The 14,830-nt window shown below is 35.4% G+C and overlaps 1 protein-coding gene across 1 annotated transcript in view; it reads left to right on the forward strand.

The window, feature by feature from the left end:
- Positions 1-14,830, forward strand: part of akap9 (A kinase (PRKA) anchor protein 9) — a 116,749-nt gene that overhangs the window by 82,101 nt on the left and 19,818 nt on the right. Inside the window, exons 23-28 of the mRNA XM_016494065.1 lie at positions 1,249-1,350; positions 4,762-4,914; positions 6,237-6,434; positions 8,900-9,348; positions 12,202-12,616; positions 13,929-14,102. Coding sequence (XP_016349551.1) covers positions 1,249-1,350; positions 4,762-4,914; positions 6,237-6,434; positions 8,900-9,348; positions 12,202-12,616; positions 13,929-14,102 — 1,491 coding nt within the window. The remainder of the gene's footprint in view (positions 1-1,248; positions 1,351-4,761; positions 4,915-6,236; positions 6,435-8,899; positions 9,349-12,201; positions 12,617-13,928; positions 14,103-14,830) is intronic.

Here is a 14,830-nt window from a genome sequence, read left to right on the forward strand (position 1 = left end):
GAGAGAGAGTGTGTGTGTGAGTGTGTGTGTGTGTGTGAGTGCGGATGCAGTGCTCAGCATCTCGTCTCCACTTTAATGATCATGTTCTGTTTCTGTGCGTGTGGGTTGTTAGGCTCGTGTGTCAGTGAGATCTCTGTGTGTGTGTGTGTGTGTGTGTGTGTGTGTGTGTGTGTGTGTCTAATTTAACGTTGAATCAATAGATGTGCAGTATAGATGGGTCATTGTTGTCTTAGTAGTGAGTTTATCTAGATACTGTTTTTTATCTTGAATATTTTTAGCGTGTTTCTGGCAGACACAGTCACAGCACAGCTCAACATGCTAAAGCCACGATTTGGAAAAAAAATTGTTTTTCACATTGCTATTTATGTGACCTTGAACTATAAAAAGGTAATATACAAATAAATAAATGAATGATATTTATTATTATTATTATTTTGTTATTAAACTTATTCTTTTTAATATTGTTTTTTTGTCTTTCAATTTTTTTACATTTTTAATATTTTTTATTTTTACTACTATTTTTATTATTTCATTAGACCGTTTTATTTTTGATATTGACAATATTATCACTGTTATTATGATTTATATTCAACTTTTATATTTTGAATATTATTTTGTCATTCAACTTTTTTGAATATATTTTTTTCAGTTATCATTATTTTGTTGTCAGACATTTTATTTTGAATATTAATATTATTACCTTTGCTATCATTATTATTATTATTTTCTTGTTCAATTTTTTTATGAATTTTGTCATTCAGCATTTTTTTATATTATTATTTCTATTAATATTTCGTTTTTAGACATATTTTGAATATTAAGATTATTATTACCATTATTATTTTTTTTATTTTGTCATTCAACTTTTTTTATTTTGAATATTTATATTGTATTATTATTATTTATTATTATTATGTTTCAACTTTTTTTATTTTGAATGTTATTATTATTATTTTGTTGTTGTTGTTGTTATGTATAGCTGGGTGCTGGGTCTAACTGTGAACTGCAACACTATAAATATATAATTTTTATAATATACTATAATTTTTCTAAATATTAGGTGGACGACTAAACAGGTGATTGTTCTCGCAGAAGCCTGTATAATTCCGCTGGTCTTGGAGTCTCCTGATGCTGATTGGATGCGTTTGTTAGGGGATATTTACTTGTTTACAACCAGCCCGCTGTGTGTGTGTGTGTGTGTGTGTGTGTGTGTATTTGTGTGTTTCATGTGTGTGTTGTTGTGTGCAGGTTGAGGAGGTCCAGCATGTGTCTATGGAGGGCAGAGGAGACATCACACTGGAAGCACAGCTGCAGACAGAGCGAGAGGCTCTGGACAGGAAGGAGAAAGAGGTACTTCCTGTCACCTTAACCATTCATCTATGAGCACCTAGCAACTCCATGCATTACACAGTAGAACTGGTTTTATGACTTAACATCGTGCTCATCACTCTCATTTCTTTAGAGAGAGCTCAAAGTAAACTCTTCAGTGTAGAACTGTAAGCCTTGAACAAAAAAGCCTAAAAACAGTATTTTTGTTTCAGAAAGCATCCAGTGTTAACTCGTGTTACGCTGCTTGCTTATGTCACCTCCGCGAGCCTGATAAACCTCTTCATTGTGGAGACGATTCCCGTTTCCATGGTAACAGCGACTATTATGGGTAGTGTAGAACATCACTGTAAAATCGTCAAATAGGTTATGGGCAAAAATCAGGTTTTGTGTGGATTTTTTTTTCACTTTTTTTTTTTTCTGGATTCCATTTTTTTTTTCTTTAGTAACATCTAAAACTCTTTAGTAAGCAGAAAGCGCATCTAATTAACTGAAATAAATTTAACAAGAATTTAACAAAAAGAATGTTTAACAAAAATAAAAATTTACATTTTTCTATAAAATCTGTTTTTTTTTTTCAATCAGTTCTTTTCGAATTGCATGTTTTTTTTTCCAGTTTTCTGCATTCTGTTTTAATGGTCAAATTAAAGTTTAGTGATCAAAAAGCATCATAAATCATGAAACATACAGTTTATTTAAAGTTTAATAAAAACTAAATTGTAGGTTTTTGAAAACTAAATCAATTTTATCTTTTCTGTTTAAATTTTTCTGAATTTCATTCTAATGGTTAAATGTAATTTAGTAGCAATCAGAAAGTGTGACTAATTAATTGAATGATAAAACTTATACAATTTCAAAACAATTTATTCAAAGTAATTAAAAAATAAATTTTTAAGTCTCTATGAAATCTGTATTAATTGTTTTATTTCCATTTATATCCAAAACGCATGTCTAATCAATTAAATTCATAAAACTTTGACAATATAATATATTACATTTTTGTTTTACAGTAATAGGCCTTAAAGGGGTCATATGATGCTTTTTTAAAGATCATTATTTTGTGTATTTGGTGTAACAGAATATGTTGACTTTAAAAAATAACTTCTAATTTAAGTGAACTTAAAACAATCTTCACATAAACCCATTATAATAAATGTCATATTTACCCGGGCCCTTCAGCAGAAATATACAGAAATTGAAGTTATCAAACACTAAATTCTAAATTAAATAGAGATGAATCCTTAAAGCTATAAAAGTTATTTTTTAGTCTTTTTTTCTTTGTCCTTTGATTAATAGACATCACAGCAGCTGGTTATTAGGTTGTTTTGGCTGCTATTACTTTAAGAGCTGCTGCTGCTGAACGTGACGCGGATCTGACACGCATCATATTTTCTCTCAACTCACTTTACCTTTTCTGACCCACTTCAGGTTAAAGTCTCTATTAATGAGCTGACGAGTTAAATCAGGTGTGTTAGATGAGTGAGACAGTGCTGGGCTCCAGGACAGTTTTGAAGACCATTTCTGACCACGACATTGCATGCACATAGTTTATTTCGCACTTTGATATGAAAGGATACAGGCTACGTGCTGCGAGCATAGTACCGTTTCCGCGCTCGTTTGACTCGCACCTGGCGCTAAAGTGAAGTGGAGCGCGCGTCTGAAACGTCTCCCGTTCTGTCGTTCTGCGACTGAATAAATGCACTTCTTGTCAAGAGAAAAAGTGACAGAAGCAGCAGTTGTGAGTGTGGTGGCCAACCCTAGCCCCGCCCGTGCGTTAATTGCGTTAAATATTTTTAACGCGTTAAACTGAAAAAAATTAATCACCTGTGTTAACGCGCTAATTTTGACACCACTATTCTTAAAGGGGTCATCGGATGCAAAATTCACTTTTGTTGTTGTTTGAACATAAATGTGTATTGGAAGTGTGTGTACACATCCGTCCTATAATGATAAAAATCCACCCAGTGTTTTTTTTAAATCCTCTTTCTCAAATCAGGCTGTTCTGAGATTCCTGTCAGAATTATGTAGTTCTGCACAGGCCCCTCCCACGATAGTTGATTGACAGGCCTGTCTTACCTTAGCTCCGCCCTGAGTGAGCTGTCATCGGTCCGCCATTGTGTCGACTCCAGTGCAGGGGAAGACAAGAACGTCTCCGATTAAGCGATTGAGGTGTTTTGTTGTTGGATGTAATAATGAACATAGCAGTCGTCATTTACTCCCGACATCTGAGCCGCTGAAGACACATAGAATTAACGTTACTTTCGTTATGAAGGGAATACGCCGATCCCCGATCTACATAAATGCGTCTATGTTCGCGCGAATCATTCGTGATCGAGTTGCTAAAAACAAAGCTGATTTTGACAGGGTAAAAAAGGTGTTTTTTTCACTACCATTAAGAAATTTTAACCAAAGTATGTTATAGACTTTTTATTAAGAATCTAAAGAATCATATCAACTAGGGTTCTGCACGATTATGACAAAAATCATAATTGTCGATTATTCCCTTGAAATTGTAATTGCGATTATTAATTACGATTATCACAATTTACATTGAATGATGTTTATACCACTGTTTGATGCAACTGCATGCCGAGTCGTCTAATGATCGCGCTTCTCCCGGTACATCTTTGCAGAGCAAACAAGTGATAATTTCGACCCTTTGCCCAACGGAGACGGGGGTGGCAGGGCAATATCTATTATTTCCTGAATATTACTGATGAACTGATCTAAAAGTAGGCTACTGTTCACATGCGTTTTACTACTATATAGTATAGTAATAATTTAGTACTTTCTCCTGTTTTATTGTTGGTTTCCTCTTTTCTGATCATTTGGAATGAGGATAAAAAGACAAAAAAAAACATGCAAATAAGTTCAAACATCAATTTAATATCTATTATTTCCTGAATATTATGACATTCAAGAGGGCCGCCCCCTGATGACGTCATAATATGCAAATTAGATGAGTATATTTACACCCCACATAAACTTTTGGTCATGCCCAACATTTTTCTAATTTACATTAGATGTCTACCTTTAAGCCCTTTCAAGCCACAAGCTTTTAAAATCTTGATATCAAAATCCAGCATTTTTCAACAAAAAAAAAACTGGCGCCTAAAGGGTTAAATTATAAAAAAAGTTAAAATTCGAATGGTATTATAATGTTATACTAAAACTAAAATTAAAATAATGGGAAAAACCCTTAAGATAACATGTCGAAAGAAAAAAACGCTTCTTAAGCGCGCAGAATAACATGAGTGGACGATTAATTGCCGCTTTGAACGATTACGTAATTGTGGCATCCGTAATTATAATCGCGATTAGAAATTCGATTAATTGTGCATCCCTAATATCAACCTATATCAAATAGGCATCCGATGACCCCTTTAACAAATGAAGTTTTCAGCACTTGTAACAGTGCCCTGTTTGCGTGCGCAGATCGTGAATCTGGAGGAGCAGCTGGAGCAGTTTCGTGAGGATCTGGAGAACAAGAGCGAGGAGGTGCATCAGCTCCACATGCAGCTGGAGATCCAGAGGAAGGAGATCAGCAGCCATCAGCAGGATCTGCAGGCTCAGGCCCGGCTCGCTCAGGTCCGCTCGCTCTCACACTTCAGCTGCTATGTCTTCTGTGTTTGTCTAATGGCCCGTTCACATCAAGTTCAGTCACTATATTAGCATCTACAGCAATGTTCTGATTGTTATAAGTGCTGTTTTGTCGTCCGTCTCTTTAAATGCTCAAGATTCTGATTGGCTGCGATTTTATCGTTCATCAGCTGGAAAAATTCACTTTGGTGTTATCGTTAACAATTGTGATGTGGTTATTTCTTACAGTTAAAAACGTTATAGTTATCTATAGTCTGTAGTGTTCAGTGTCACTTAGATTAATGTCAAATGTATGTATTCATGTGTATTTATTAATGTCTCTTTCAGAGCTAAACCCATGCTTTACTGCAGTCGTCGCATTGCAAAATATTTTCTTGTTTAGTATTTTTGTCTTGTTTTCCAGTACAGATATTTAAACACACATAAAAAGCAAAATTACGTGACATATTAAATATTGCTCAAAACAAGAATAAATATCTGCCTATGGGGCCATAAAAATAAACTTAATTGAAAGATAAACCTAGTTTATTTTATTAACTGCAGTATTTAATTTGTACTTCTCAAGTTCATTCAGTTTATTATCATTTTTTATTATTTTTCTGGCCCATTTTACAGATATTTGGTCTTGTTTTAAGCATAAACACTTAATTTTGATTTAATAATATATATATATATATATATATGTATATATAAAGCTTAGTAAGTTAATGCATCTTGATGTAGATATTTGTACTGGAAAACAAGACAAAAATACAAAGTAAGAAAATAATTTTTTGCAGTGCACATCTCGTACTGTCTGTCTGTCTGATCTATATGTTTATTTATATATGTATGTACGTGTGTGAACAAGTTAATGTTTTATCGAAGTCAACATGAAACGTTTGCAGTTTTAAAAAAATCCAAAATACAGTTTACAAGAAAAAATAACTGGCAATGGGGTCCGAAAAATAAACTTAATTCAATGGGAAAACAAGATTATTTTTCTGACCTCATAAATTTGCTTAATTTTAAAACATTAAACAAGACTTAATATATTATGTAGTTTTCCTTCTCGAGTAAATGCATTTTAATTTAAGAATATTTACATATTTGAAAGATTTTGTCGTTTTTTGCAGATTACGAAGACAGACGTTTTTCTTTATAACACGCACTGATGAATCATTCACATTAGGACTCATGTTTTGAGTTCTTGGTGACTTGAATATGAATCTGAGAGTTTGAGTGTCAAACCGAGATCTGAGTCCTTGCCGCAGCCAGCAGACAGGACTGTCCTAAATTCAGAGTCATGTGATGATGTTTAACTCTTGAAGGTCTTGGAGGAGAAGGACAGGCAGATAGCCGTCCTTAACGAGCAGCTCGCTAAGCGTCAGCGCACGGGAACAGACCCTAAGACAGAGGTAAAGTCGTATACATATGTGTGGACACACGGCGGCTGTCAGCATGTGACACACACATATGCATATAGCAGGAAACCCGCGTGTGTGTGTGTGTGCGAGTGTGTGTGTGCGAGTGTGTGTGTGCGAGTGTGTGTGTGCGAGTGTGTGTGTGCGAGTGTGTGTGTGCGAGTGTGTGTGTGCGAGTGTGTGTGTGCGAGTGTGTGTGTGCGAGTGTGTGTGTGCGAGTGTGTGTGTGCGAGTGTGTGTGTGCGAGTGTGTGTGTGCGAGTGTGTGTGTGCGAGTGTGTGTGTGCGAGTGTGTGTGTGCGAGTGTGTGTGTGCGAGTGTGTGTGTGCGAGTGTGTGTGTGCGAGTGTGTGTGTGCGAGTGTGTGTGTGCGAGTGTGTGTGTGCGAGTGTGTGTGTGCGAGTGTGTGTGTGCGAGTGTGTGTGTGCGAGTGTGTGTGTGCGAGTGTGTGTGTGCGAGTGTGTGTTTGTGAGTGTGTGTGTGTGTGTTTCGTCTGGTTTGGTGCATCTCATGTCTTTTGCCATCTTGTGTTTGCATCTTATTTTTAGCAACAGGGACACAAATGGCAAAACACATCAGCTTGGGTTTAAAGAGTGCAAAGACTCAGACATAATGAGTTACTGCTGATTCGCTGCATGATAAATAACGGATTGCATTCTTTAAACTGGATGTATTTGCTGTTATCCCGTGCAAACAGGTTCGTCCGTCTTTTGATTGAATGGAAACGCCTGTCTCAGATCCTGTGGATTCATTCAGCTCATTGTTTTGATGTGGTTTGGTGTTTGTTCTGCAGTGTGTTTAACTTTCAATCATCTCACACCCTCCTGGTAAAAGGGATAGTTCAACCAAAATTACTCACCCAAAACTCATATTTTGTCTGTGGAAAATGAAATGAGATGTTTAGCAGAATGTTCACGCTGCTTTTTTCCATACAGTGGAAGTGAATGGAGGCAGACGCTGTCAAAATGACATGAAAGTGCCATAATATTATTATAAAATAGTCCATATAACTCATGCTTCAGTGTTATTTTAGTATCATTGATATATCATTTTTTAATTAATATTTTGTGTTTATTTTTGTAGTTTCCATTTTAATTTTAGTTACAGTGTGGGTTTTTTTTAGGTTTTAGTTTTAGTTAATTATAAAAACCCTGTCATGCTCTGTCTCTTCTGTAACTCCGATCGGTCGCTGTATGAAAGAGAGCAGCCAGTTTACTAACACGTCATCTTTTTGTTCCCTGAAAAAGCCATACAGGTCGATGATGACAGAATATTTATATTTGCATAAAATATTCCTTGAGGAATTTATTGCAACACTGATGTATCTGAGTCAAAGGGTGTTTTCGTGGCTAAATGAAAGCGCCTCAAATTGCTAAATCTTAGTCTTTTGTGGCGAGTGAACACCGTTCAGATTACCTGTGATTTTGACCAAGACCAAACATGCATTCAGTTTTTTAAAAGAATGCATCGTCAAAAATAAATATTTTGTCATCATTGATCACTCATGCTCATGTTGTTCCAACCTTTTTTTAATGAAATGCAAAGAATGTCTAAGCTTCTGTTTTTCATGCGATGAAAGTGTGTAGAGTTTTATACTGCTGATACCATAGTAATTCATACAACTTATGCTCTATCGTGATCAATGAACCATGAACTCTTCAGTTATTCAGAGGAATGGAATATAAATATATATGGAATATTTAATTAGCGATGCACCGATATTTCAGCATCCCAAAAAAAATATTCAGCGTATTTTTTTCCCATGTTTTAATTTTAACAGTAAGCCTCTGTTGTGCAGTACTTTGTTTGCCAAAAAAAGAAAAAAAGGAATTGTTACATTTTCATGTGATTACTTTTTAAAGGGTTAATTAAATTGTTAGAAATTTCTGAAAAAAATAAGTAAATAAATAATAAAACACTTCATAGGGCAATTTAATATAATTTTAAAAACAGGTTATTGTAAAAATGAATAAATTATTACATTTTTTAAGATTAAATTAAATTTATTAAACAGGTTTTTTGATTATCAAAATGTAATTAAATCATTAAAAATGGAATTCAAATGTAAAAAGAATTTGGGATAAATAAAATAAATCTGGGGGAAAAATTAAATATCATAAAATAAAACTAAAACAGAATTTTGGGGAAAAAAGGAAAAATGTGTAAAAAAAATTAATTTAAATAAATATAATAAATATAATAAAAAAAGATTTCAATAGGGCTCTAAAAATGTAATTTTTGTTACTTTTTTTTATAAATTGTTCAATTGTAAGTTTCATAAATTCAATTGCTTTTTTATTGCAAACATTTAATTTAACTATTAAAAAGGAATCCAGGAAAAATAAATTTGATTTAATTTCAGTTTCGTTAAAAAAAAAAGTTTTGCATCACTGCATTTAACATTGCTTTTTGGTTTTGGTTTTGAATCTTGGTAGTAAAAAGCGCCATCAGCTTTAATTGCATGAGAAGCAGCAGCTCAGACATTTGACAAAATATCTTCTTTGTGAAATAATACTGGGTTTGAACAACATGCTACTTGATTTGGGTGAAGGATTGAAGATTGAACCCGAAGGGAACGAGAGACGACTCTTCTCTGAGCTGGTGTGTTGGTCTGCAGGTGGTGGAGGAGAAGGACGAGGTTCTGCGCGAGCTAGAGGCGCAGGTGGAGTGTCTGCGGAGCGAGCAGGAGCGTCTGAAGAGGAACAGCGAGGAGGAGGTGGAGCAGCTCAACGCCGTCATCGAGAAGCTCCAGCAGGAGCTGTCGCTCATCGAGCACAAGCAGCCGCAGGACGAGAGCGACGAGATGAAGCAGAGGATGGACGAGCTGAAGTCTGCCCACCGCTCGCTGCAGAGCCGATACGAGGGTCTGCAGGGGGAGCTGGAGGAGGCTCTGCGGGAGAAGACCGCTGCGTTTGTGGTGCTCCAGGCTCAGGTGCAGGCGCTGGAGGAGAGCGCAGGGTCACAGGCCATGAGCTTGAGTCGGCGCGTGGAGGAGAAGGACTCGGAGCTGCGCGCGTGCAGGTGAGTTTTCTTCTCATTAACCAAAACTATGACGGAAAATATTCCTTGACGAGCTTTTTATGACGGAGATGACAACACTGACGTCATTAAACACTGACTATATCAGCATGCAATATCACTGACAAGTGATTAAACTCTATAACTACAATTTCTTTGTATTTTATTCAACATAAAAGAGGAGAAAAAATCCAGACCTGCGTGAATTTTCATGCTTGCGGTTGCCAGATGTCAATAAATCCCTCATCTAATGTGAAGTTCGTTAATGTAAACTATGGTGAAAATATTAATTGATGACCTTTTTTATGACTAAAATGAGACCGAGATGAGACAAAAACAAGGGGACAGACATAATTAAACTCTGACTATGATTATATCAACATGCGATGTCATTGACGACAAAAGACGTGACTAAAATGTAGTTTAAAAAATAAAAACTTTACATCCAAAATTTCTGCAAATTTTCTTCAATAAGATAGTGGAGAAAAAAATCCAGACCGGCACGAGTTTGCATGATTGGGGTTGCCAGATGTCAGTTTAAATCCCCCTATCTAGTGTTAATATTGTTAACAAAAACAGTGACAAAATATTAGTTGACGACCTTTTATATGACTAAAATGAGACGAAAACGAGGCGACGGACATCATTAAACACTAACTCTGACTATATCAACAGACATAATTAAACTCTGACTATGATTATATCACCATGCGATGTCATTGACGACAAAAGACGTGACTAAAATGTAAACTATGGTGAAAATATTCATTGATGACCTTTTTTATGATTAACATGAGACGACACTGATTGACGACCTTTTATATGACTAAAATGAGACGAAAACGAGGCGACGGACATCATTAAACACTAACTCTGACTATATCAACATGCAATATCACTGACGAGTGATTAAACTCTATATCTAAAATTTCTCTATTTTCTTCAACATTAAAAAATAAAAAATCCAGACCGGCACGTGTTTTCATGCTTGCGGTTGCCAGATGTTAAGAGTTTAAATCCCCCATCTAATGTTAAGTTCATAATGTAAACTATGGTGAAAATATTCATTGATGACCTTTTTTATGATTAACATGAGACGACACTGATGTCGTTAAACACTGTATCAACATGCAATATCACTGGCAAAAAGAGACTAATATGTAGTTTAAAAAAATAAAACTCAAAATTCTAAATTTCTCTAGGAGAAAAAAATCTAGACCTGCACGAGTTTTCATGCTTGGGGTTACGAGATTTCAAAAGTTTAAATCCCCGTCTAGTGTTAATATTGTTAACAAAAACTGATGAAAAATATTAGTTGGCAACCTTTTTTTCCAGACTAAGATAAGACGAGATGACATTGACATCATTAAACACTAACTGTGATTATATCAGCATGGAGTATTGTTGGTGAAAAAAGAAAAAACTCTATATCCAAAAATTCTCAACATTTTCTTCAACAAAAAAAGAAATAAATCTAGATCTCTGCGAGTTTTCATGATTGGGGTTGCCATATTTCAAGGGTGTACTTAGTGTTATTTTTGTTAATGAAAACAATAATAAAAAATATTAGTTGACAAGACGAGACAAAAACGAGACGACACCAACATCATTAAACACTAAATGTGACTATATCAAAATTTAATATTTATGATGATAAAATATAGTTTAAAAAATAAACTCCCTACATTCAAAATTTCTCTATATATTCTGCAAAAAAATATACACCTCCACGAGTTTTCATGCTTGCGGTTGCCAGATTTCAAGGGTGTACTTAGTGTTATTTTTGTTAACAAAAAATGACCAAAAATATTTTGTGACGAGCATTTTTCTTCACAGATGACACCGACATAATTAAACACTAACTATGATTATATCAGCATGCAATATCATTGACGGAAAAAAGACGTGACTAAAATGTAGTAAAAAATAAGAAATCTGTATATCTAAAATTTCTCTTTGTATTCGTCCCCAAAAAGTAGAAAAAATATAGACCTCCATAAGTTTTCATGGTTGCGGTTGCCAGATTTAAAGAGTTTAAATCCCCCTATCTACTGTTAATTTCGTTGAAGAAAACAATGACCAAAATATTCTGTGACGACTTTTTTTCCCCGAGACGACACCGACATTGTTAAACACAACATGCAATTTCATGTAGTTTAAAAAACTCTCTATATTCAAAAATATTCTATGTTTTCTTCAACAAAAAAAGAGGAGAAAAGATTTAGGCCTCCACAAGTTTTCATGCTTGCGGTTGCCAGATTTCAACAGATTAAATCCCCCAATTATGCAAAAGACAACAACAATGATCAGTAATCGCGATTATAATTTTGAGCGAAATAATTGATTATCAGTTTAATCATTATGCAGCAGGACTAAAATGTGACTGTTTTAATTGACTACAACTAGACTAAAATTAGACTAAACCACAAATAGGACAGGTTGACTAAAAAAGGACATTTGACACAGGACTAAAGCCCCGTTCACACCAAGAACGATAACAATAAAGATAACGATATTAGCGTTCACGCCAGCGAACGATATCGTCTGTTTATTCCAAGAGCACGCACGTCTGCCGCTTTAAATTCTCAATCTCGTGATAGCAGGATGGATTCTGATTGGCTGTCAATGTTTTTCTCGTTCATCAGCTGGAAAAAAATCATTCTGGAAGTGATTGCAACGATATCGTTTCTTTGTGCCTTTATCGTTATTGCTGTGGTGTGGACTCTGCCGTTCTTTAATATTGAGAACGATTTTTAGAACTATATCTTTATCGTTATCTTTATAGTTATCGTCCTTGGTGTGAACGGGGCTTAAGACTGAATTACAAAACAGCTGACAGAATTCACACTAATGCAGGTTGAAGCTGGAACAAGCGCAAATGAACGCCGACGCTAAAGTGGCTCAGCTGGAGGAGGAACTCAGGGAGAAGGTGGCCGCCGTTCTGGTCAGCCAAGCACAACTGGAAGCCATCCAGATGCAAACCAAAGAGCTCTGCGCAGGAGAAGCCATGGGCCCCAGCGCGCAGCTGCACTCAGAGGGCCTCACGGCGCAGGCAGCCTCCGCAGGGAAGACGAGCCTGCTGACGGAGAAGCTGAAGGAGCTAGAGGAGGGTCTGAGTGGGATGCAGAAGGACCAGGAGCTGCAGAAGCAGCTGTTGAACAGCTCTGAGGAGGAGGTGATGGAGTACGAGAGGAGGTTAGCCGTGATGATCGACCTACTGAACCAAATGAGAACCAAACCAACCCATCACAGACCGCTGCCGCCCGCTGAGGTGCGTCACTGCTGTATTAACTAGTGCAAACTGTGATTTTACTAATAAAAATGTGATTGCAGTTTGCTGTGTTTGTTTGTAGGGCTGCACAATTATGCAATAAATATTGTGTTTATATATGTGGTCATCTGATATATTGTCATGACCAATATTATCGGCCGATATTTGTCTTTTTTTTTTTTTTTTTTTTAGCACACCAAGGTGACCAGGAGCATGAAATTGTCCAGCCATGACTTCCTGTTCCACAGGATTATAAATATGAGAAGCACAAAGCTGGGACTTTTATTTTGACAGCCGCTCCCTGTCTCCTAAATTAGTTTACTTTCTTTAGTTTAGTTTATTATACTTAAGCCTTTGTTTAACAGTTCTGTCTAATAATTAAAAGGAAAATACTATACCACTTTTCATATATTGCCGGTATTTATTTGTGAAAATACTATAATGATTATGGAATCAAGAAGTTCATATCTATATCAGAAATTATGAATGTGTTATTTATTATTTTTAAATCAAATAATAATTAAATAATTTTAAAAAGTATTTATTTTTATTTTTATTAACGTATTTAACATTTAAATAATAGTATATCACATTAGCTTTATACCTGCTCTCTGAGATACTGGCATCTGCCTTCAAAAAATCTGTATCAGCCACTAAATATGACTATAAAATAAAATATTTAATTTTATTTAATTTTATTTATTTAATATATTATTATTATTATTAATAATAATAATAATATATTAAATAAATAAAATTAAATAAAATTAAATATTTAATTTTATTTAATTTTATTTATTTAATATATTATTATTATTATTAATAATAATATTATTACTAAATAACTAAATCAGAAATAGCACTGTTGTAATATTTCACTATAAATAAAAAATATTTTTAAAATGTATAATATTTTTAAAATATATCATTTTTACAAGGCTACTGTAAAATTGCCATACTTATATTTATCTTAACTTTCAAATGTTAAAACCTAGTGCTTTAATTTTGGTAGCAAACCACAGGGAGCCCTTAAAGCTTCTCTTTTGTTGACAACAGAGAAAACACGCAGTGCCTGTATTTATTTAATTAAATCACAGCTTTTGTGATTTTATAATCGCACTAAGCCATATTGCTTGTATTTTATTTCAGGTAACAAATGTATTTTTTATGGTTTTCGCTTGAGTTGTGTAGCACCTTCCGCTCTGCAGAACCTTCTGAGGAAATGAGTTCAAATCCTTTAGGAACAGATGGAGTGTTTTTAAACACTGTTGTCACTGTGTTGCTGATCATTTTGTCTGTTGTTCTTCATCAGATGAAGGAGAGCACGATCACGCAGCTCCAGACGGCCCTCAGCCAGGTAGAGAATGAAACCGAGACGGCTGAACTCCTCCAGGAGCTGCAGGAGGTCAAAGGTCAAGTGAGCAGCACACAGCAGGAGCTGGAGAGCTGCAGGGATCAGAGCGTCAGACTGCAGGAGCTGCTGCAGGTATCCAGGGTTTTACAGCTCAAGTCAAAACCCAAAATCACAATATTATCAAATTGCAAAGTGTGTTTACATAATATACAGTGGTGTGAAAAAGTGTTGGCCCCCTTCCTGATTTCTTATTTTTTTGCATGTTTGTCACACTTTAATGTTTCAGATCATCAAACAAATTTAAATATTAGTAAAAGATAACACAAGTAAACACAACATGCAGTTTTTAAATTAAGGTTTTTATTATTAAGGGAAAACAAAATCCAAAACTACATGGCCCCGTGTGAAAAAGTGTTTCCCCCTAAACCTAATAACTGGTTGGGCCACCCTTAGCAGCAACAACTGCAATCAAGCGTTTGCGATAACTTGCAATGAGTCTGTTACAGCGCTGTGGAGGAATTTTGGTCCACTCATCTATGCAGAATTGTTGTAATTCAGCCACATTGGAGGGTTTTCGAGCATGAACCGCCTTTTTAAGGTCATGCCACAGCATCTCAATAGGATTCAGGTCAGGACTTTGACTAGGCCACTCCAAAGTCTTCATTTTGTTTTTCTTCAGCCATTCAGAGGTGGACTTGCTGGTGTGTTTTGGATCATTGTCCTGCTGCAGAACCCAAGTTCGCTTCAGCTTGAGGTCACGAACAGATGGCCGGACATTCTCCTTCAGGATTTTTTTGGTAAACAGCAGAATTCATGGTTCCATTTATCACAACAAGTCTTCCAGGTCCTGAAGCAGCAAA

Source organism: Sinocyclocheilus anshuiensis, unplaced genomic scaffold (genome assembly GCF_001515605.1).
Source record: "Sinocyclocheilus anshuiensis isolate Anshui unplaced genomic scaffold, SAMN03320099.WGS_v1.1 scaffold2100, whole genome shotgun sequence".
Classification (NCBI taxonomy): domain Eukaryota; kingdom Metazoa; phylum Chordata; class Actinopteri; order Cypriniformes; family Cyprinidae; genus Sinocyclocheilus; species Sinocyclocheilus anshuiensis.